At 40.3% G+C, this 22,630-nt stretch overlaps 1 protein-coding gene across 1 annotated transcript in view; it reads left to right on the top strand.

Annotated features, from left to right (window-relative positions):
- The window catches only part of Syt9 (synaptotagmin 9), a 143,589-nt gene that overhangs the window by 55,485 nt on the left and 65,474 nt on the right, over positions 1 to 22,630 (top strand). The window contains exons 2-3 of the mRNA XM_035441624.1: positions 450 to 798; positions 17,186 to 17,732. Of these exons, the coding sequence (XP_035297515.1) occupies positions 450 to 798; positions 17,186 to 17,732 (896 nt within the window). The remainder of the gene's footprint in view (positions 1 to 449; positions 799 to 17,185; positions 17,733 to 22,630) is intronic.

The raw sequence follows: 22,630 nt of genomic DNA, 5'->3' as shown, positions 1-22,630 counted from the left end.
ACACTAACCATGTGAGCTCAGACCCTTAAGAATTTAATAGAAAGAAAAATGTGCTTTAATTCCTAAATTGTATGGTTGTTTGAAATGACAGGGTAAATTTGAAAGACAGTTAAAAGTTCCATGCTCAGAAAACTTTAATGATAGGTGTTCCTGTATGATAGTCTCATTCAACTTGCAGGAGCACTTAGAATCTCCTTAATTACATCGTGTTTTGTTGTTTCTAAACAAAATTTTCATGCAGTGTTATCTTCTTCCTCCTTTAGCTCTTGGAGCCTCTGGTTTATATCTGAATCCTCATTGTCAGTTAACACTGCAGCATCTCCCAGCCTGGCCTTCAGAGTTGGGTCCTTCAGAATGAGTGGATGAGATGGTCTTTCTGTCTGGATTGCATGGTGGATGGCCATGAGAGACATCATTGCACTAACTGACTTTCTTTTTCTTCTTTGCAGATATCTCTGTGAGCCTGCTAACTCTTGTGGTTACCGCCTGTGGTCTTGCCCTCTTTGGTGTCTCTCTCTTCGTGTCTTGGAAACTGTGCTGGGTTCCATGGCGGGAGCGAGGCCTGTTCTCTGGTAGCAAAGACAACCAAGAGCCTCTTAACTGCACAGACACAGAGACCAATGAACAGGAGAACAGCGAGGACTTCCTAGACCCACCCACACCTTGCCCTGACTCCTCCATGAAGATCAGCCACACTTCCCCCGACATTCCCCTTTCCACCCAGCCGGGTGGCCAAGAGAACTGTGCCCATGCCATCCGTGTGCAGCGACAAGTCACAGAGCCAACGCCATCAGCTCGGTCAGTAATGTCACTTCCTTTATGAATGCAAGGCAAGGACCACCCTATCCCCCTTTCCTGCTAGTGATGGTACTGAGTAGCTGAGTAGCGGGTAATCATCTAGATGTCCACTCAGTCTCAGAAACATGAAAATGGTGAAACTCTGGCTCTTTGCTGGACTTAGTTCCAGAGCTCTGCTTAGTTTATATGGAATCCTTAAAAGTAATGATTAACATTGCTCTCACATCATGTATTTTTATTTTTATTTTTGTATGGTTTACAGTTCTGACATGTGAACTATTATTTTAATTTTTTAGTAAGGAGGATGTACATTACTATGTACCCAAGTCAGGATCTGGACATTAGAATCTGAGCTGTTAGGTTCTTTTCTTGTGGTGTCTTCCTGCAACCATAAAATTGACTCATTGTGATTCTGACCTATCCTAGCATTCACAAAGAGGCTTACTTCAGCTGCCACGATATAACTGGAAGTCTTTGTCCACCCTGCAGGCTTTGTAACAAGTGCAGCTTGCTAGGAGCAGGGTTTCTATTGTCTGAATGTTGTGTATTCTTAAGCAGTGGATGAATAATGGTATACTGATTAAAAATCTGGGATGTAAAGAACTGCTTTATTTACATGTGTGGCATATATGGCACTGAACAAAATATATAACCTCCATTTGTCTCATTTTGGCTTCTGTAGCAGAAGGATAGTAGAAGTCCTAACTTAGGAGTGATTTTGAGAACGAAATGGTAGCACAGATTTGCACTGGTGATACTGTCATTTTGTCTTCCACATTGCTATTTTCACGCAAATATCACTGAACCATAACTCTTCTAAGATGCTGAGGTTGAGGCACTCCTCTTCCAAAATGCTACGGTTGTGCAAAGAAAACAAATTCTGATCACTAGTTATAAACCTAATTTTTTAGGAGAGATTTTAGGAAAAAAGACATGGGAATCAGCCTGTTCTTAAAATTTAAATATATGCTTGAGTGATAGCCAGAGGAATAACATATGAACATAGTTTGGGATGTTTTACAAAAGCTCTTTCTGTTCTCTAGAAACAGGAATGATAATGAAGTTTATCCTAGAGACTACACTCATTCACATTAAGTGTGATAGAATATGACAGTTTATGGTTTGAATTTTTTCCAGAAACTTATTTTAGCATTATTTCTAGTCCTGTATCAAAACCCAAAACTTAAAATAGTCTTCCTTAAGGAAGTTGCTGTTTGCCTTTTGATTTACAAGAAATCATCAGACTTTATCACAAGAATTTCTTTTTAGATAACTAGAGTTGATATCATCATGGAGTTCACACAGTAAGATCTTTTTAGTGTTCCTAAGACCTTAGAGCTTTTCTTGTGTGTCACTGCTCATTCAATTGCTCCTGTCTGAGTTCCTTCAGATACAGAGTGATAAAAAATGTTCCTAATAGATTTGATCTGTGCATCCTGCCCTATCATTTACAAACTGATATCAATGATATCTCTGTAATTATCAGTGTTTATCATGAAAATATTTAGATAGACTATATGAAGAAATGTGTTTAAAAGAGAAAACCCACTGTGAGCATCACAATAGATTTGTGGAAACTCAGTAGAAGAAATTAAAGAACAACAACAAAAGACTAATCCCTGTGAAGTGCATTTTATAGTCAGATTATTTTAGATTTGAAGATATGCAATTAAATTATCTTTCAAACAGTGAAAATTGGGTTCAGTAACAGAAGAACTGCCATTAGCAATCTAAAGCTTTTTGGCTGCATTTGACCCAGTATTAACAATTTGCATTGTTATGCATTTAAAACATTCATACCTAAATTACTACTGACCTAGTTCCTTGCGTTCTTCCTGGAAATGCATCTTTGTTTAGCAGGTATCTTACACTGATCTTCAAATTTATTAGCAATTGTTTTTTTAGAATGTGGCACACACACACACACACATATACACACACATACACACACACACACACACACACACACACACACAGAGAGAGAGAGAGAGAGAGAGAGAGAGAGAGAGAGAGAGAGAGAGAGAGAGAGTGTGTGCTTGTGTGGATGTGTGTGTGCTTTCTGTGAGGGCTTTCCTTGGGGAGTTGTAAACAAACTCTTCATACAGCACCACCAACAAACCAAGTATAATTCCATCAGTGTCTAACCTAAGGAATCAATGAGCTTATTGGGTTACTTACAGGCGTGTGGGTGACCACAAAGCAGCCACACCAGCAGAAAGTCTCACTTTAGCATGACCAGTGACTACAGAGAGGGAGATCCCCCCCCTCCCCTCACCCATTGCCTCAGTTAACCTGTCACAGGCTAAATTCTCTACTAGTTCCTAGGACCATGAGGCCACATGAAATTAGGTTAGAACTGCATACAAATGGCAGAAGTTGCAGAGGGAGGGCCAGGAATCTCAGATGAGGGTCCAGTGACCCTCTTTGTCTTCTATGAGGGAACCCCAGCAGTTAACAAGCTGGATTTCAGGGGTCTTTTTTGAGTAGTCATATCTGCTCTGCTGAAGATGATGTCTGTATGCTTGAAGGAAGTACTCTACAACACACACACACACACACACACACACACACACACACACACACACACACACACACACACACACACACTTTTTAATGGAAAAATAAATGAAATTTCCTTCTTTCATTCAAAAGATTGGTATTTTCTTATGGCTCTAAGAACCAAATGTAGGAGCTTGGAAATCCTAGGCATTGCCTTTTCACTGAGCTACATATACAGCCTTCTAAACCATTTGCAACACTCTGTTTAAGTGACATGGTTATAGGGATAAGGGTGGGCTCTGCAAGATGGTCCAGAACCTTCTTCCCTTTCTGTTTTTACCCCTTCTGCCTTCACTCCCCTTACGTCTTTTGCTTTTGCACTGTCTTGCTGTTTACATCCTGCCACTGTTATCTCTTGTCCCTTGGTTTCTAGGGCAGCTCCTAGGCTCAGTGCACACAAGTTTTCAGGGTACCCTCCTTGTCACCATAGCTGTCATAGCTTCTGTTGCAGCATTTACATAGGAAATCACCACTTTACCTGGCCTCTTCCCTCTGGGATGTTGGGCTAAAGATGAGCTAGGCTTTATCTTCTAAGAATGTCAGCTGGGCAGTGATGGCATGCCCCTTTCATCCCAGTACTTGAGAGGCAGAGGCAGGTGGATCTCTGTGAGTTCGAGGCCAGCATTATCTACAGTGAGATCCAGGACAGCCAGGGGTGTTACGATAAATCTTTCCGCCAAAAGCCTCCTGAGCCCCACCGCCACATGTGAGCTTTACATCAGCCTCCCACCCGAGTTAGGCCCAAATGAATACACAGAAACTTGCATTAGGTACAATGCTGCTTGGCCAATGACTAGGATTCCTTATCTGTTAGCTCAGTCTTAATTATCATAAATCTATATATTTTATAAGACTTATCTTATCGGACGCCTTATGGTGTCCCTCCTGTTGGGTGGATCACATCTTGTCGCAGGAGCAGAGGGGAAAAGAGGGCCCTTCCTGCTTCTCCTTCGCTTAAATATGAGTCTCCTTGCTATGTCACTTCCTGCCTGGATCAGCACTTCTCTACTACATTTCCCAGAATCCTCTTTGACTCCTAGTTCCTCTAACTTGCTGTCTCATTGGCCAAACAGTATTTTATTTAACAATCAATAAGATAAACATACACAGTACATTCCCCATCATCTCCTCTTTTCTGTCTAAATAAAAAGAAGGGTAACTTTTATAATAACTGAAGAAACCTATAACCATAACTATCTGTCTTCAACTCTATCAAAGACCACAGAAGGATAATACATAAACTCTAGAATTAACAGAGACATCCGCTACCTGGACAGTCACCCAAAGTTCCTCTGTGACATTGGGGCATCCATCTTCATCCTATAGGCCACAGTTTGTCTAGCACACTTCTCCATTTTAACAGGAACCCTTTAGTGCTGCCTTGTTTTGTAAGTTCAGCAGTCACTTTCTTGTGGGTCCTGCATGTCCAGTTTATACAGCAACAATGATTGTTAATTTTGGATACTTTACACTGTTAAGTTTTAATCCTCTTTTAGAGACTAAAAGGGGAATTGTAGGGGAAGCTGTAGCTAGGTTGCTCTGTAAGTAAGGCTTTTCCCTATTAAATACCCTTATATTTCCACTTGACTCCATATTGGTAATTTCCCACTATACAGGAGTACACAACACAGTGAAACCCTGTCTCTAGAAATCACACGCAAAAAAAAAAAAAAAAAAAAAAAAAAAAAAAAAAAAAACAGCAAAAGAATGCTTCTTGTCAGCATGACTTTCTGCTGTTCTCCCAAGTCCAAGCATGTAAAAATTCTCAGTTGCTGCTACAACAACCCAAAATTCCTGTTAACTTTTTTCATCTGGGTGAGAATGTCCTTGAAGTATTGACCTAATATTTTGGGAATGTGAATATCTTACTTTCCTCAGGATTGTTCCCTATCAGAGCTTTCTAAGAAAGCTTGAAAAATGAAATTTCCTGGGTCCCAAAAGTAGTGGGAACCCAAAATGTCATCTCCTCAGTTTCCTAAATCATGTCCCATGATGAAAGTCCAGGCTTTTTTAAGCCTTAATTTTCCTGCCTAACACTTTGTTTTTATAACAACTGAACAGGTCACACCACAACTCCTTTTCAGATCTGTGAAGGTCCTGTATCCTCCTGCCAAGACCACCATGATGCACTACTCTAGACTTACTGTTCACTTGGACCTGTTAGAAAGCTCAGTACTCTCAGCTACACTTGCCTTCCCTGCTCCCTGCTGTATCTGAGCCTGTTCTTGCCTAGAGTCCTTGACACATGCTATTCTCTCAGTCCACTGATGTGCTTTTCCTTTTATCCTTATCTTCCTGCTTTTGCAATGTTAATGTCCTAGCTTAAATGTCCCTGTTCAGGAGGCTCAGACACCCACTGAAGGATATGTTCAATCCTCTATTGCCTCCCATTCTTGTTTTGCGTGTTTTGTTTTCACTCCTTCATGACATTCAACTCTATTTCCAAGTCATTTGTTTCTTTAGCACCCATTCTTTTCTCTAGACTGCTCTGTGAGTTCAAAAACCATATCTATTTTGTTTCTTTTTCTGTGTCTAGTCCCTGATACAGCTTCGGGAACAGCAGACTTTCTTCTGTGAATGGCTGACAGAATACATTGGCCAGTAGCAAGCCCCATTTCTCTGACAAGGATGGCAGAAGTCAGAAATATAGACTACACAGGGCCTTTAATGGTGTGAGGCTGGTGGAAGGTCATTCATCTCAGCCTTCACATTTGTTAAGAGCCTCCCTTGTAGACCTTTGACCTTATCTCTGAAGTAAGTAATCCACAGAGTCATGGAAATAAACTGACAGAGATTGAAGATGAAGATAACCATCAGTTTTCACATTTAGATCCCTTTTTTGGCTACAACCCCAGTAAAGAGTACTGAGGTTAATGTTGTCATAACTCTATGTGACATTCTTATTTTCATGGCTGGGATTGAATCCAGAATCTCACACATACTTTATCACTGCATTATATCCCTGGCTTTAATGGCATGTTTCTATTAAGTCCTATTTTGATATTGAGGACAAAAAGATTTTGTATTATTCTTCTTTAGATTTTCATAAATGGATGATTTTGAAAAGGAAGTTGCCTAGACCTCTCTGAATTCCCATGAAACCCAAACTATATTTAAATGCATATTTCCCTACTCGTATTTAATTATGAGAAGCTGTTTTATCCATGGCAGTAATGCATTTACTGTATATAAACATGCACATTAAGCATCTGTTATGTGGAAAACTCTATAGTGGGTACCAATAGTTTTTTTAACAGGCAAAGAAAACATAACTCTGTCCTCAAAGGCCCCAAATAAGAGCACCAAGTCCTTAGAGGTTACTCTGGTAGGAATGCATAACATCTGTGGGATCTGTGAAGCCTAGGCACAGAGAGAGCTGGGACCATGATGAAAATTCAATTGCTTTGCTATTGAAGTTTCCAGCATCATTTTGGAAGAGAATACAGTTGGGGCAAAGCCAGCACAACTTTTATCTCTAACATAAAAATTTCCTGGGCCAGAGCTTCTTATTCTTTCTCTGTTTCCAGACTCTCTAACCTGTGACCAGTACTTATCCTTACCTGTTGTACTTCTGCACTCCTGTAGAACTGTGTCTTCACCTGCCAGGCCATTTGACACTTTCAGAACCTGGACTAGATAGACTCTTTTGTTTCTCTGCACCTTTTCATTCACTGTCTGTTTGTCCACATTCTCATCTGCTAATTGCAGTAAAGTCCTCGCTCCTTCCTTAGGATTTGATGAAAATGGTTGGCACGGGGAGGGGGGGTGGGAAGGGTGATACTTCTTACAGCTGGAACTGGTTAGTTTACTTTAAAGGAAAGGGGAAGAAGAAAAGCCCTTTGTCCTGGGGCTTCTTCCCCCTCCTGCCCTGTGGCTGGGACTCAGCCCAAGGCTCAGACTCCTTCAGATATGGAAATGTGTTTGCTTGTATATTACAGGAAAACTGCTCTACAAACTGTGTTGAGTATCTTTGAATCCAGACTTCTTCCAGGTTCAGCTAAGCTCCCAGACAGCCAAGGACAGTCTTTAAGTTCTTTTCCTTGCCTCCTCCATGAGAAGAAACTGCATCTCCTGACCCTGAGAGAAAGCTGGAGAAAGCTGAGAACTGCCACCCTAGCAGCCAGCTTCTCAGGGCCAGCACTAAGGCACTGCTTGTTCACAGAGGAGGCTGTCTCTCAACTCCTGGACCCATCATCCTTGGAACTTACCCTTTCCTCCCTATGATTGTACATGCGTTGTGTGTGTGTGTGTGTGTGTGTGTGTGTGTGTGTGTGTGTGTGTGTCTGTGTCTGTGTCTGTGTCTGTGTCTGTGTGTCTGTGTGTCTGTGTGTATGTATGTGTGTCTGTGTGTGTGCATGTGTATGTTTCATTTTTTAAGATTATTTTTATTTTATGAGTATAAGAGTGTTTGCCTATATGTATATATGCTCACTACATACCAGAAGAGGTTGTGAGTCACAACATGGGATCTAGGAACTGTACTAGATCTTCTTCAAGTGCAGCAAGCTTTTAATTCTGAGCCATCTCTTTACCCCTGCTTTGCCTCTTCATTTATTATGTACATTAAACCCTGAGTACAGCACTCCTCAGACCTACTCAGAAGGTAGAAGACTATGTTTTAGACAAAGTCCTCCTTCCATAGTCACTGAATGTTACAGTGTCATGCAGAGACACTAGTATTCTAGCCCCTCCCTGGGGAACCTCTTGTATACTGCACTGGAGATCATTCAGAACCTGGGCACCCAGGGTGCCCATGGGGAGTGCAGGTCAGAACTCTGTCTTCTGTCTTTCCTATTGTTTTAGACTTGCCTTTTTGTCCTGCCTCTATCTGTAGCCCACGAGAGCTATGGAATATTGATTTTCTATTTCCTTTACCTCATCTTCTCCTTCATGTCCCCAGGGCAGTCTCTCTGCTCTGATTTCTCAGTGCTAGCAGGTATGCAGCAAAGTTGTCAGTTCTCTGGCCCTTTTGAACCTCTCTATTCTATGTGTGTGCCACATAGACACAGAGATACACACATACAGCACATACATGTACACACAGACATACACACAAACACACATGCACACACAGACACACAAGCATAGATAAACATGAACACAGAGAAACAGACATATATGCAATACAGAGACACAGACACATATTTAATCCATTACTCTACAGTGAGATTCAACTGTTTTCCCAATAGTAATAGTAATTCTGGAGAGAAATTCTAGTAAGCATGAATTAACATGTAAAACATTTACTGTGAAATACATTCATATTTGTGACTGATTTTTTAGAAGAATATTTAGAGAAAGAGAAAGGTTTGTGTGTGTGTGTGTGTGTGTGTGTGTGTGTGTGTGTGTGTGTGTGTGTGCTATGTGCATGCCTGGTACCTGAGAGGTCAGAAAAGGGTGTTAGATCCCCTGCAACTAGAATTACAGAAGATTATTGGCTGCCACATGGGTGCTGGGAATTGAACCCAGGTCCTCTGCAAGAGCAGCCAATGCTCTTAACCACTGAACCATAGCTCCATTCCCCTCAACTCAGATTTTTGTGTTTTCAAGGCAAGCATTTTACGGTCAGAATTTGTTTTAGGATTTGGAATAAGTGGCCTCCTGCACATTCTCAGGGAATGAGATTTTGCTTCTGCCTTTGAAGTACAAATGTCCATGACATCCTTTCCAGCCCACCCTCTTTACTCATTGGCAATCCCTTGTAGTTAGGAAGAGCAGAACATGTAACATTAGTATCTCCATATTTTATGTCTAAGGGAATGTATATGTTCAGTGGAATATGTTCCACTGCTAAGTAGGCAATTCTGTTTAAATTTAAATTAAAATCTGCTCCACAGGTTAGTTCTACAGACCGGAGAGTAGACACATTTTTTTCTGTGATGTGTCTGCAGCCAGAACTATAAAAACATGAAGGTAACCTCCTATGCACAGAGCCTGCTTAGCAGAAACCCAGGAAGGGTGTGGCACAGTGACTGGGCCCAGTGCTGGTTCAATCAGACTGAAGTCCTGAGTAGAAGCACTCAGTGGCTGACTCTGAGAAAGTGTCTCATGTATCTCACACTGGCCTCCAACTTGCCATGTGGTCAAGAATGATCTTGAATTTGTGAGCTTCCTAATCTCTACCTCCTGAGTGTTAGGATGACAGGCATGCACCAGCATCCCTAGATATAGGTTGTGCTGAGGATGGAACCTAGTGTTTATCGTGTGTTAGGCAAGCACTACACGAACTGAACCACATTCCAAGGCCACACCCAGTGGCTACCAAGGGTGCAATATTATTTCATAAACAGAACTGCTTACTATTATCACCTGTTAGTCCTACTAACTAGTCCTTGAAAGAATGACTAAAGTATGGACCTCTGGATACAACTTGAAAAGAAAGATGAAGAGCGAAGAGATGGAGCTGGTACCCTCATCTCTTCTGGTTTCTGCCTAGGGCAGGATGCTTGTTACCCTGTGCTTGTCCCTCTTGTACACAAAGGCCAGCAGAGCAAGCTTAAAGCTCTATCTAGCTCCACAGTGGCTCCACTTCTGGATGAGGGAGTGGCCTGGCTACACTAATGGACAGCCACTTTGGTCAATTAAACGCAGCTCCTGCCTTTCTGACCTTCCCTAAATCATTAGGAACAAAAAATACCTTTAACACTAGATTTCTCTGGGAGAAATTATAATCTACAGCAGCTGCCTTCAAACTGCACAGTCTTTGCATGTTTGGGAATTTTTGTAGCTGAGATATGCTTGCTTGCTGTGGACTGTGTTGGATGTGACAGGTACAAGTGACAGTTCTGTGACAGCAACCTTGGGGTGCTATATGGGGATTAGTGATCAGGGGGCTATTTTAGGATGAGTCAGAATATTCACCATGAAGACATCTGAGTTATAAAAAGGAGAATGATTTCAAACATGTTTTGGGTCTGTAAATCCCATTTCACACGATTATTTCATATGGTAGTCTCAAGGAAGGAAAGGAAAGCAAATGCAAATATTTGCTCTGCCTCTCTTACTAGTCACTAGTCCCTTAGAGACAACTCAGCTGCCCTTCCCACTTTCCACTAGAGATACTATTTTAATTCAAGTTATTGACTGGCTATTTAGCATATAGATTTCACTCTGAGTTAAAAACAAGAAAAAGTTGATGTAGACCTTTAATGTCAGCTAGTGGGGCTACAAGAGGCTGAGGCCCACATGGACTACAGAGTGAGTTTAAGGACAGCCAGAGAAACTTTTGAGAGCTTTTCTCAAAAAGGAAAGGAAAACTGGGATCTTAGAATTCAGTTAATGGAGCATTTACATAGCAGGTAGGGGGCCCTAAGTTCACTCCCAAGCACCATAAAAAAAAGCAGTTAAATAAATAACCAGCCATATGTGTAATGGCTACCTCTTTCTCCTTATGAGGACCAATTCAGATGAGACAGGATTTAAAGGGAACGTTAGAGAAGCTTCTAACTCAAAGCTTAGAGGTAACGACTATACTCCATTAGCAAAGTCTAATTTGCTAATATCAGTATCTAACCTTTGTCAATTTATCTCTAATTTATGGTAGCTCATCTTTAACTTTTTTGTCAACAGTGTTTATTTCAGAAGTGAACCTCTTGAACCTAGTGAGATAGGTCAGCAGTTAAGAGCACTTGCTGCTCTTTTAGAGGACTGGAATTTGGGTCCAGCAACCATATTGGGTAGATCACGACAACCTGTAAATCTAGCTCAGAGGATGTGACACCTTCCTCTTCAGGATTTTGTGGACACCCTTACACACATGTATACACACACACACACACACACACACACACACACACACACACACACACACACTTAATTTTAGAAAGAAACGTCTCACTTGTTGTTGATAACCCATGTGGAACAGCAAACAGCATAGTCTCTGTCCTGACAGAGGCACCAGTTACAACCAACACAATCCCTTGCCAGCATACATACCCCAGTCCCAGTAGTCTTTACAAATGTAAAACCTCTATTCTCACAATGAAATGATGTTATCTGAACCAGTACGAAACTGTGTCTTTATAAAGCTGTAACAAATGGCAGAAAATTTCTTGTAATATGGAGAAAGATATTTTAGTTTGGTTTGGCTTTTGAGGCTGGCTTTGAACTCAGTGGTAAACACTCCATCTCTGCCCCCCCCCCCAGTGCTAGAATTGCAGTCATGAACCACCACAACACCTAGTTTGAGAAAGATACATTCTTTCTAACACAACACATAACCAATTATTTCAGTTTGGGGATTTTATTCAAAGGTAAATAATTTTCTTCTTTTTTCAAATTTTATTAATTTGTTTAAATTTCATTTTGCTCTCCAACCAAAGTCCTCCCTCCCTTTATATCTAATATCCACTTATGATTGAGTACATACTGTGTTTGTCTTTCCGGATCTGGGTTACCTCACTCAGGATGCTTGTTTTTGTTTTTGTTTTCTATCCATTTGCCTACAAATTTCATGATATCATAGTTTTTCTTTTTTACAGCTGAGTAACACTCTATTGTGTAATTGTACCACATTTTCTTTATCCATTCTTCTGTTGAGGGGCATCTAGGTTGTTTCCAGGTTCTGGCTGTTATGAATAATGCTGCTGTGAATATTGTTGAGCAAGTGTCCTTTTGGTGTAATTGAGTATCCTTTGGGAATATGCCCAAGAGTGGTATAACTGGATCTTGAGGTAGATTGATTCCCAATTTTCTGAGAAACCAACATATTGATTTCCAAAATGGCTGTACAAGTTTGGACTCTCACCAGCAATGAAGGAGTATTCCCCTTTTTCCACATCCTCCCCAACATTAGCTGTCCTTATTATTTTTGATCTTAGCCTTTCTGACAGGTGTATCTCAGAGTTGTTTTGATTTGCACTTCCATGATGATTAAGGATATTGAACAAATCCTTAAATTCTTTCAGCCTTTTGAGATTCTTCTGATGAGAATTCTATGTTTAGTTGTGTACACCATTTTTAGTTGTATTATTTTGTGTTTTGATGTCTAGTTTCTTGAATTCTTTGTGTATTTTGGAGATCAGCCCTCTGTCAGATGTGGGGTTGGTGAATGTCTTTTCCCATCCTGTAGGCTGTTATTTTGTCTTATTTACTGTGTCCTTTGCCTTACAGATGCTTTTCAGTTTCAGGAGGTCCCATTTATTGATTGTTGCTCTCAGTGTCTGTTTAGGAAGTGGTCTCCTGTGCCAATGTATTCAAAGCTACTTCCCACTTTCTCTTCTATCAGGTTCAATGTGACTGGATTTATGTTGAGGTCCTTGATCCACTTGGACTTTAGTTTTGTACATGGTAATAGATAAGGATCTATTTGCAATCTTCTACTTATTGACATCCAGTTATGCCAGCACTATTTGTTAAATATGCTTTCCTTTTTCTATTGTACCTTTTTGGTTTCTTTGTCAAAAAATCAGGTGTTCATAGGTGTATGGATTAATGTCAGGGTTTTTTGTTTGATTCCAGTGGTCCATGTGCTGTTTTTATGCCAATACCAAGCTGTTTTTATTACTATAGCTCTATAGTAGAGTTTGAAGTCAGGGATGGTGATGCCTATAGAAGTTCCTTTATTGGACAGGATTGTTTTTAACTATTCTGGGTTTTTTGTTTTTCCATATGAAGTTGAGTAATGTTCTTTCAAGGTCTGTGAAGAATTGTGTTGGTATATTGATGGGAATTGCACTGATTGCTTTTGGTAAGATTGCCATTTTTATTATTTATTATCTAAGTTCTTGTCATATAATCTTTCCCTTGCTTGGTTTGAGTTTACCCAAGATATTTTATATTGTATGTAGCTATTTTGAAGGGCATAGTTTCCCTGATGTCTTTCTTAGCTCTTTTATCATTTGTATATAAAAGGGATATTGGCTTTTTTGGTTGTTGTTGTTAATTAGTTTTGTATCCAGCCACTTTGATAAAGGTGTTTATCAATTGTAAGAGTACCCTGGTAGAATTTTGGGGTTGCTTATGTATACTATCATATCATCAGCAAATATCAATACCTTGACTTCTTCCTTTCAATTTGTATCCCCTTGATCTGTTTTTGTTGTCTTATTGCTCTAGCTAGAACTTAGAGTACTATATTGAGTAGATATGGAGAGAGTGGACAGCCTTGTCTTTTCCTGATTTTAGAGGAATTGCTTTGAGTTTCTCTCAGCTTAATTTGATGTTGCCTGTCTGGCTTACTGTAAATTGCTTTTATTATGTTTAAATATGTTCCTTGCATTCATGATATCTCTAAAACTTTTATCATGAAGGGGTGTTGGATTTTGTCCAAGGCCTTTTCAGCATCTAGTGAGATGATCATGTGGTTTCTTTCTTTCAGTTTGTTTATATGGTGGATTACATTGACATATTTACATATATTGAACCAACCCTGCATCTCTGGGATGAAGCCTACTAGGTCATGGTGAATGATATTTTTAATGGGTTCTTGGTTTTGGTTTGCCAGTATTTTATTGAGTATTTTTGCATCAATGTTCATGAGGGATATTGGTCTGTAGTTCTCTTTCCTTGTTTACATCTTTGTGTGATTTGGGTATCAGGGTAACTGTAGCCTCATAAAAGGAGTTTGTCAATGTTCCTTCTGTTGCTGTTGTGTGGAACAATTTGGGGAGAATTGGAATTAGCTCTTCTTTGGAATTCTGATAGAATTCTGCTCTGAAGCCATCTACTCATGGACTTTTTTTAAATTGTTATCTGGTCTTGATTTAATTTTGGTATATGGTACCTTTCCAGAAAATTGTCCATCTCTTTTAAATTTTCCAATTTTGTAGAGTACAGGTTTTTGAAGTATGACTTAAGGATTCTCTGAATTTCCTCAGTGTCTGTTGTTATGCCTCCCTTTTCATTTCTGATTTTGTTAATTTGGATATTATCTCTGTGCCTTTTTGTTAGTTAGGATAAGGGTTTGTATATCTTGTTGAATTTCTGGAAGAACCAACTCTTTGTTTCAGTGATTCTTTATAAAGTTCTCCTTGTTTTTATTTTATTGATTTCAGCCTGCAATTTGATTATTTCCTGGAGTCTACTCCTCCTGGATGAGTTTGCTTCTTTATGTCCTAGAACTTTCAGTTGTTCTAATAATTTGTTAATGTAGGTGCTTAGTACTATGAACGTTCCTCTTAGCACTGCTTTCTAAGTGTCCCATAAGTTAGGGTATGTTGTGCATTCACTTTCATTGAACTATAGTAAGTTTGTAATTTCTTTCTTATTTCTTCCTTGATCTGTTGGTGATTCAGTGGAATATTAGTCAGTTTTCATGAGTTTTTAGGCTTTTTGGAGTTTGTGTTTTTGAATTCTAACTTTAAGCCATGGTGATCCAATAAGATACAAGATTTATTCCAGTGTGTGTGTGTGTGTGTGTGTGTGTGTGTGTGTGTGTGTGTGTGTGTGTTAAGGTTTGCTTTATGACTGAGTATGTGGTCAATTTAGAGAAGGTTCCATGAGGTGCTGAGAAGAAGGTAATTTCTTTTATGTTTGGGTGGAATGTTCTGTAAATGTCAGTTAAGCCCATTTGGGTCATAGCATCTGTTATTTCCCTTATTTCTCTGTTAATTTTCTGTTTCACAGACCTGTCCATTGGTGAGAGTGGGGTGTTGACGTCTCCCACTACTAGTGTGTGGGGTTTGATGTGCAATTTAGGCTTTAGTCATGTTTCTTTTACATATGTGGGTGCCCTTGGATTTGGAGCATAAATGCTTAGGATTGGGACTTCATCTTGATGGATTTTTCTTTTTATGAATATGAAATGTCCTTCTTCATCCCTTTTGATTACCTTTAGTTTGAGGACTATTTTGTTAGATACTAGGATAGCTACACCAGCTTGTTTCTTAGATCCATTTTTTTGTTTGTTTTTTTGTTTTTTGGTTTTTTTTGAGACAGGGTTTCTCTGTGGCTTTGGAGGCTGTTCTGGAACTAGCTCTTGTAGACCAGGCTGGCCTCGAACTCCCAGAGATCCGCCTGCCTCTGCCTCTCCAGTGCTGGGATTAAAGGAGTGCGCCACCACTGCCCAGCTTAGATCCATTTGGTTGGAAAGTTTTTTCCCCAACTCTTTAGTTTGAGGAAGTGTAGGAAGGATCCTGTTTTCATATCAATTCTGTTAGCCTGTGTCTTTTTATAGGAGAATTCGGTCCATTGATACTAAGGGATATTCATTACTGGTAATTGTTAATTCCTGTTATGTTTTGGTGTGTGTGTGTGTGTGTGTGTGTGTGTGTGTGTGTGTGTGTGTGTGTGTGTGTGTTTCCTTTCTTAGGATTTGCTGGTGTGAGATTATCTTATTGCCTGTGCTTTCATAGGTACAGCTAACTTCCTTGGGTTGCAGTTTTCCTTATAGTGCTTTCTGTAGAGCTGTATTTTTGGATAGATTTTTGGATAGATGTTGTTTAAGTCTGGTTTTATCATGGACTATCATGCTTTCTCCATCTATGGTGATTGAAAGTTTTACTGGATATAGTAGTATGGGTTGGCATCCATGGTCTCCTAGTGTCTGAATAATATCTGTCCAGCATCTTCTTGCTTTCAGGGTCTCCATTGAGAAGTCAGGTGTTATTCTGATGGGATTGCATTTATATGTTACTTGGCCTTTTTTTTTTCTTTGCAACTCTTAATATTCTTTATTCTGTATATTTTGTGTTTTAATTATTATGTGGCAAGGGGACTTTTGGGAGGGATACAGTCTATTTAGTCTATTTGATGTTCCTTAAGCGTCTTGTACTTTCATAGGCATTTTCTTCTTTTGGTTAGGAATGTTTTCTTCTATGATTTTGTTGAATATGTTTTCTGTACCTTTGAGCTGGTATTGTTATTCTTCTATCCCTATTATTCTTCAGTTTGGTTTTTTCATGGTATCCCAGATTTCTTGGACATTTTGCATTATTACTTTGTTGGCTTTAAAGTTTTCTTTTACCAATGAATCTATTTCCTCTATCATATCTTCAATGCCTGAGGTTCTCTCTTCTATCTCTTGCATTCTGTTGTGTATGTTTGCAACTGTAGTTCCTGTTTGTTTACCCAGATTTTCCACTTCCAGAATTCCCTTGGTTTGTGTTTATTGCTTCTATTTGAATTTTCAAGTCTTGAACTGTTTCCTTCACCTGTTTGATTGCTTTTGTTTGGCTTTAAGAGATTTATTGGTTTCTTCCAATTTTTTGTTTGTCTTTTCCTTAATTTCTTTAAGGAAATTTTTCATTTCCTTTTTAAGGGTCTCTGTCATCTTCATAGTTACTTTTAAGGTTGTTTTCTTCTGCTTTGGAATGTTCAGGTCTTCCTATTGTAGGATCACTAGGTTCTGGTGGTACCATGTTGCTCTTTAGGTTGTTTAATATATTCCTGAATTGGCATCTACCCATCTCTTGCTCCAGCTGGTGCAGACAGTGTCTTTGTCTCTTGGTCTGTTCATTGCAGTCAGTGTCTTTGCCTCAGGGATCCTCTCTTGGACCGATCAGAGAAGTTGCTCTCTGTGTCTCAGGGAGCTACTGTGTCTGTATAAAAAAGATGTTCATGCAAATCTTCACATCCTACCAGCCAAATAGGCTCTAATGAACACTAGACCATTTAGAAAGTGCATGAAAACTTTTCAAGCTCTTGGTTCACATGTTGGTAAGTTCATTTCCTGATATCAAGCCTCAAATTTAAGCCTAAAGCTGTAGGGAGCACATGACTCATATGATGACAATTTTGAGTTTAGGTCAAAAAAGAAAAAGAAAGAAAGGACCCACAGACATAAACTCTTCTCAAAATACAACAGCACGCTGATGTCCCCAGCACAAATTTCTGAAAGACAGATAGCTAATGAGGTTCTAACTCTGCTGTGTCTTTCTCTCCTTTTAAGGCCCAACTCAATCCGAAGACAACTCAACCTGTCAAATCCGGACTTTAATATCCACCAGCTTCAGAGGCAGGAGCAGTTGACTGGGATTGGTAAAATTAAACCAGAATTATATAAGCAGAGGTCGCTGGACAATGACGATGGGCGGAGGAGTAATAGCAAAGCCTGTGGGAAACTGAATTTCATTTTAAAATATGACTGTGACTTGGAACAGCTCATCGTGAAGATCCACAAAGCTGTCAATTTGCCCGCCAAGGACTTCTCTGGGACATCAGATCCTTATGTGAAGATCTACTTGCTTCCTGACCGTAAAACAAAACACCAGACGAAAGTTCACAGGAAGACCCTGAACCCTGTTTTTGATGAGGTGTTTTTATTTCCTGTTCCCTACAATGACCTTGAAGCTCGGAAGCTTCACTTTTCTGTGTATGACTTTGACAGGTTCTCTCGCCATGACTTGATTGGTCAAGTGGTGGTGGACCACTTCTTCGACTTGGCTGATTTCCCCAGGGAGTGCATCCTCTGGAAGGATATCGAGTATGTCACTAACGTGAGTCTAGCAGTCCTTTGCTTGGGGTGGAAGGGTTACATCTTGTTTTTCACAGAAAGTTTGCTTACACAAACTTCTATGGGAGGAAACCATAGAAGTCACATTAATTCTGTCTGTTCTTTAGAAGCTCTTTGTATGTCTGGAGGGATAGGCTTTTAACAACATTGATTTTGATATATACAATAATTATTTACAGAAGCTATGAAGGAATCACTTCTGTTTCTCAGCTGTTCTCTATCAGTCCTCACAACATTTTCTTAAAGGCTATCTCAGGTTGTACTAACTGGGTCCTGGCGTCCTGTTCACTAGGTTCTCCAGGTGAAATTCCATTGCCTGATTGACAGCACCAAGTCCCTGAGCCAATAGGGTTCTCCTATTGGCTCAACAGTGCATCCAGAATCAGATCCTCAGTTTTAACCCTCAGGCTGGGTATGGTAGAGAAGACTTAGCATTTTAATCTCAAACATAAAACTCATTAATTAAAATTATAAAGTAGTCAGTCTGAAAAGATGGCAAACTGATCCACAGAAGGTCAAGTCTCATGTCAGACTTAGGGGAGAAGGCAAAAAGTCTATGTAGACATATTTACATTTCAAACATGGTATACTATGGAATGCCTTTACTCCGTTTTCATTCATGTCACTACCTGCTTAGCAATCCTGAAGCTCCAAGATGAGCAAAACTGGATTTTCTTGGGGAACTGATGATTTCAAGATGCCTGATCAGATTCCCTGAGGCAACCCTTAGTGCCTTTTCTTGAAGCCAGTGTTGCCCTCTTCACCTTGCATCCAAAGGGACCAAGTCACTATCTGGCTCAGGCACTAATCCAACTTTGAAATGAGCCTTGAGTGAGTCTGCTAAAGAAGAGGACCCTCAAATCTTTACCCCAGGACCAAGTACCCCTATGGTATTCCTCAGCCCTCAGACATATTTATGATCTGGAGACTTGCTCACATCTTAGTAGTTCTTTCCACATGTCCTAAAGTACTTATGCCAACTTTGCTGTGCTATATTTAGGTAAGGAAAGTGTGGCCAAGGTCATGGTGGCCTCCAACTTCTGGAAGGAAGAGAAGTTGTAGAGAATAGCTGTTGATAAAACTAGAGTGATTTGGGATATTGTGGAAGGAGTAGACCTCTTCATCTTGAAAAGTTATAACATTTATATACTCAAAAATGGATGCTGGGGAAAGCAAGGATTATCTTCAAATCCCAGCAGCCCAAATCAGGAGGCAACTGAAGAGGCTTAAAGAAATGAAATAGAAGAATGTTTATAAGTAAGATTTGGTGTCACCAAAATAACACACTCTGGGCATTTAACAAATCTATATGGGTATAGAAGCCAGCCATGATGATGAGTTCTGACCTCAGGCTTGCGTAGGGAAGCAGACATCCAGACAGATAGACTCTTTGTGATGTTCTGGCAAGTAGAACTGTAAACTAGCTAGAGAAGTTCTAGGAAGCTCAGTGGGGATCTGGGAAGTTGCCATCTAGGGGTTTTGTGGAAAAAGCAACAGTGTGTGCAGAGAGGCTGACCACAGTCCAGGTGAGGCAGGTCCCTGGTTGGAAGGTCTCCTCAAAAAGTTCCTGTGGGACAGGAATAGAGTGTCAGGCTACAGAGACCTTCTAGCCATGAGATCAATACCATTGCAGCCCTCTTCCAGAACTAAGAGTTTCTATATCACTGTTGGAAAATAATTCTGGATGGCAAAAGTAAAGTGATGCACAATAAATACGGATTGCTAAGGAGTCAGAATAAGTTTGATGATCAGATGTTTTTTTGGGAAAGTACTCATGCGATGGAGTCAGTCTTATACCACCAGGCAGGTGAGGGAATAGAGAGAGCCGCCTACGTGCGACCCTCATATTTAAGGTCTTGCTATGTCACTCTGATCGCACCCCAGTGTGTGTGGTCTGTGTCACCTGTGCCAGCCCCCAAGAGGGCATGGCTAACATTTCCCCTACAATCCCCCTTTTAGTCTAAAAGAGGATTAAAACTTAACAGTGTAAATTATCTATCATTAACAATCATAAGGGTGAATTACACGAAGTTATAATGATCTACCAATGTCACTTAACTATAACTATTCCAATTAAACCTTAAAGTCATCTGAAAGAGATGTCCAAACCTGAACATCTCCTTCCAAACTCAACCATAAACTGAGTGTCAACAGTGGGCAAAGGGGGTGTGGTATTCTCTATGCTACTTCCTGCTGAACTGGGGTGACGAAAGCCTCGTGGGGTCCTGTGGGAAGAAATGTTAGTGTAATGAAAGTCCTGAATGGGTTATATCCAGTCTGTGTCTGGTGGGAGAGGCTTGATTGAAGGTCTAGGTTGAAGTCCTTATCTTGATTGGAGTTCTTGTGTTGATTGAAGTCAGTACCTGAAGTTCTAGCAGGAGTTTCCGTTGAAATGACGCAAGTTGGATCCAGTGTACTGGAGGAGGTGTTGTGGCCCATTTTCTTTCCAGAGCATTCAGGGGTTGCTGTCAGGCAGGTCTTCACTGGCTGTGTGGGACTCAAACATAAATATAAGTAGAGAAATGTTTGCTTGTATATGTGTGCATAGCGGGAAAGGCAACCATGAGAAAATAACAATTATGAGAGGGTGTACACCTTGAGAGAAAAAGCCAAGAAAAGACAAATGACAGACCCTAATCTTCCTCTTATTCTGTATTACGTCAATTGGCTTCTTGATACAATACAGAAACTCTGAATGTTATTTTAACAACAAGCTTGGATTTAGAGGAGGAAAGCCAAATCCAACTCTAAAGCCAGCATTGGTTTAATTGAATAGGGACTAGGAAATAGAGATAGAGAGTTCTCTGAGAGACAGCTGTAAAGTTAACCATATGACACATTCCTTTTGTTTGATGGTTATAGCTACCTTCATAGGAGTGATATCCTTTGGTCTCTTGGTACCTATGTTGATCTCTATAAGGTGCTTCTTCCCAAGCTCCTGCGTCATTACCTTGAGAACATTTAACCTCTTGGGATCTCTTTAAACCTTTTGAGATTGCCTCTCCTACCCAAGCACCTGTATCTTGTACATTATAGTCGAGGTTAGCTGTATACAAAACCCATTCTTCCAGCAAAGCTGATCTGATCTTTAAAGGCAAAAGTATTCTTTTACATATTGGGTTTGCATTTTCATAAGCTATTGTATATATGATTGATTTTCTTGTTTCTGAATCTATTACCTGTAATTCTACTGCCCTAGTTAACCTTTGTAAAAAGTCGTGGATCTGTTCTGTCGGTCTCTGTGCTATCCTGGTATAACTTTCTCCCCTTTCTCCTGGCTCACGAACCTTGTCCCAGGTATTCAAGGCTGCTGTCCTGCATAAGGACGATATATGGTCACCATATTCAGCCTGAACCTGTGGATTAGCATAAATGCCCTCACCCAAGATCTTAGCCTGAGAAGCTTCATAACCATTCTTTATGCCTTGAAGCTCTAAGGCCTTAGTTTCCTCCCTGAAAAGAGCCCTCCACTGTATCTGAGATGAATTTTCAAGTACAGCTGATACGAGGTGTTCCCAATCTGTGGGTGTCACCCTATTAAAGGTCGCCCATTAAGTCAATAATTCTTTCAAATAGGGACTATGGGGACCATACAAAACAACTGACTCCTTAATTCCCTTAAGGTCTTTTAATTTATGCATTCTTACTGATATGCTATCTGACCATGTGGATGTTTCTTAGATGGCGGTTTTTCTGTCATAATTGCTGGGAACACCATTGGTATACACATAACAACCTTAGGAAAGATTTCCTGATGTTTGAACAGAGTAGGTGCATCGGATTGGGAGTAATTTGATTCTGTGCCATCCAAAACTTGTAACCTGGCAACCATAGTCTCATGTAGAGATTGACTTTCATGAGACATCTTAGATTCTAAAAGTTTCACAGAATCAGTAAGTTTCTGTATTTTTACATCTACCTGTGCTTCTAATTCTTTAATGTTATCATCCTTAGACAGTATCTGAAAGGCATGTAAACTGCCTTCCAAATATCCAGTCCTAGACTCCAAGCTTGTCATCTGCAGCAGTAGATTCCTCAGACATGGAGCTAACCGCCTGTGCTAGGTCACTAATCCTGTCTTGATTCCTAGCTATTTTTAGATTCAAATCATCAGACATCGAGCAAAGTTTGGTTTCTATTTGTGTATTTGTCTTTTCTACTCATGTTAGTAATGTATTATGGCTATTCTCAACTTCCTTTCGTAAATGTTCCATTTCTTCCATTTTAGAAATCAAATTTTCCTGGCTGGCTTTTATATATGCATCCAATTTGCTGGACTGGCCATTTTCCTGCGTCTCAGCCCTCTGGTTAGAGATGTCAAATGAACTATAAACCTGATTGCTACCAAAGCATATAGGTGCATCACTGGCAATTCATAAGCTTCCTCTAACATTGAATTCATATAAGTAGTGAGAATATTCCCAACTTTCTGCATGCTCAAACATTCTGCCATCTTGCAAGTTCATCTGTACCGTACAGCTGCAGTAACTGTGTTTGACCAGAAGATGGCGCAGGTGGCCGATTGTGATGGTGCAGTGGCTGGGCCCGCGGCTTGGGCAGAGTCTGGCAGTGGGTGGCGGTGAGTGGTCCCTGCAAAGGATGCACAGCTGCCACAGACAGCTGCAGGTTGTGGTGGAGCAGCAGCTGGGCGTTGTGCGAGAGCTGGGCGGGAGCAAGTTACAGCATTCAACTGCGGCAACTGGAGGTGAAGTCCGCCTCAAGACTACCTGAAAAATACCTAAACACTTTCCAAACCGAGTTAGAACAGACAGAAGAAATTGACTGTTGATAGCAGAAAAGTTTTGGATAACCTGCAGGGCTGTAGTGGGGTTCCAGGTACAGGCAGATGACTCGCAATCACATGGCTCAGCCGGGTGGAAA

Source organism: Cricetulus griseus, chromosome 3 (genome assembly GCF_003668045.3).
Source record: "Cricetulus griseus strain 17A/GY chromosome 3, alternate assembly CriGri-PICRH-1.0, whole genome shotgun sequence".
NCBI classification, from domain to species: Eukaryota; Metazoa; Chordata; class Mammalia; order Rodentia; family Cricetidae; genus Cricetulus; species Cricetulus griseus.
The sequence above is the reverse complement of the archived record's forward strand: the minus strand, read 5'-3'. Positions and strand labels throughout refer to the sequence as shown.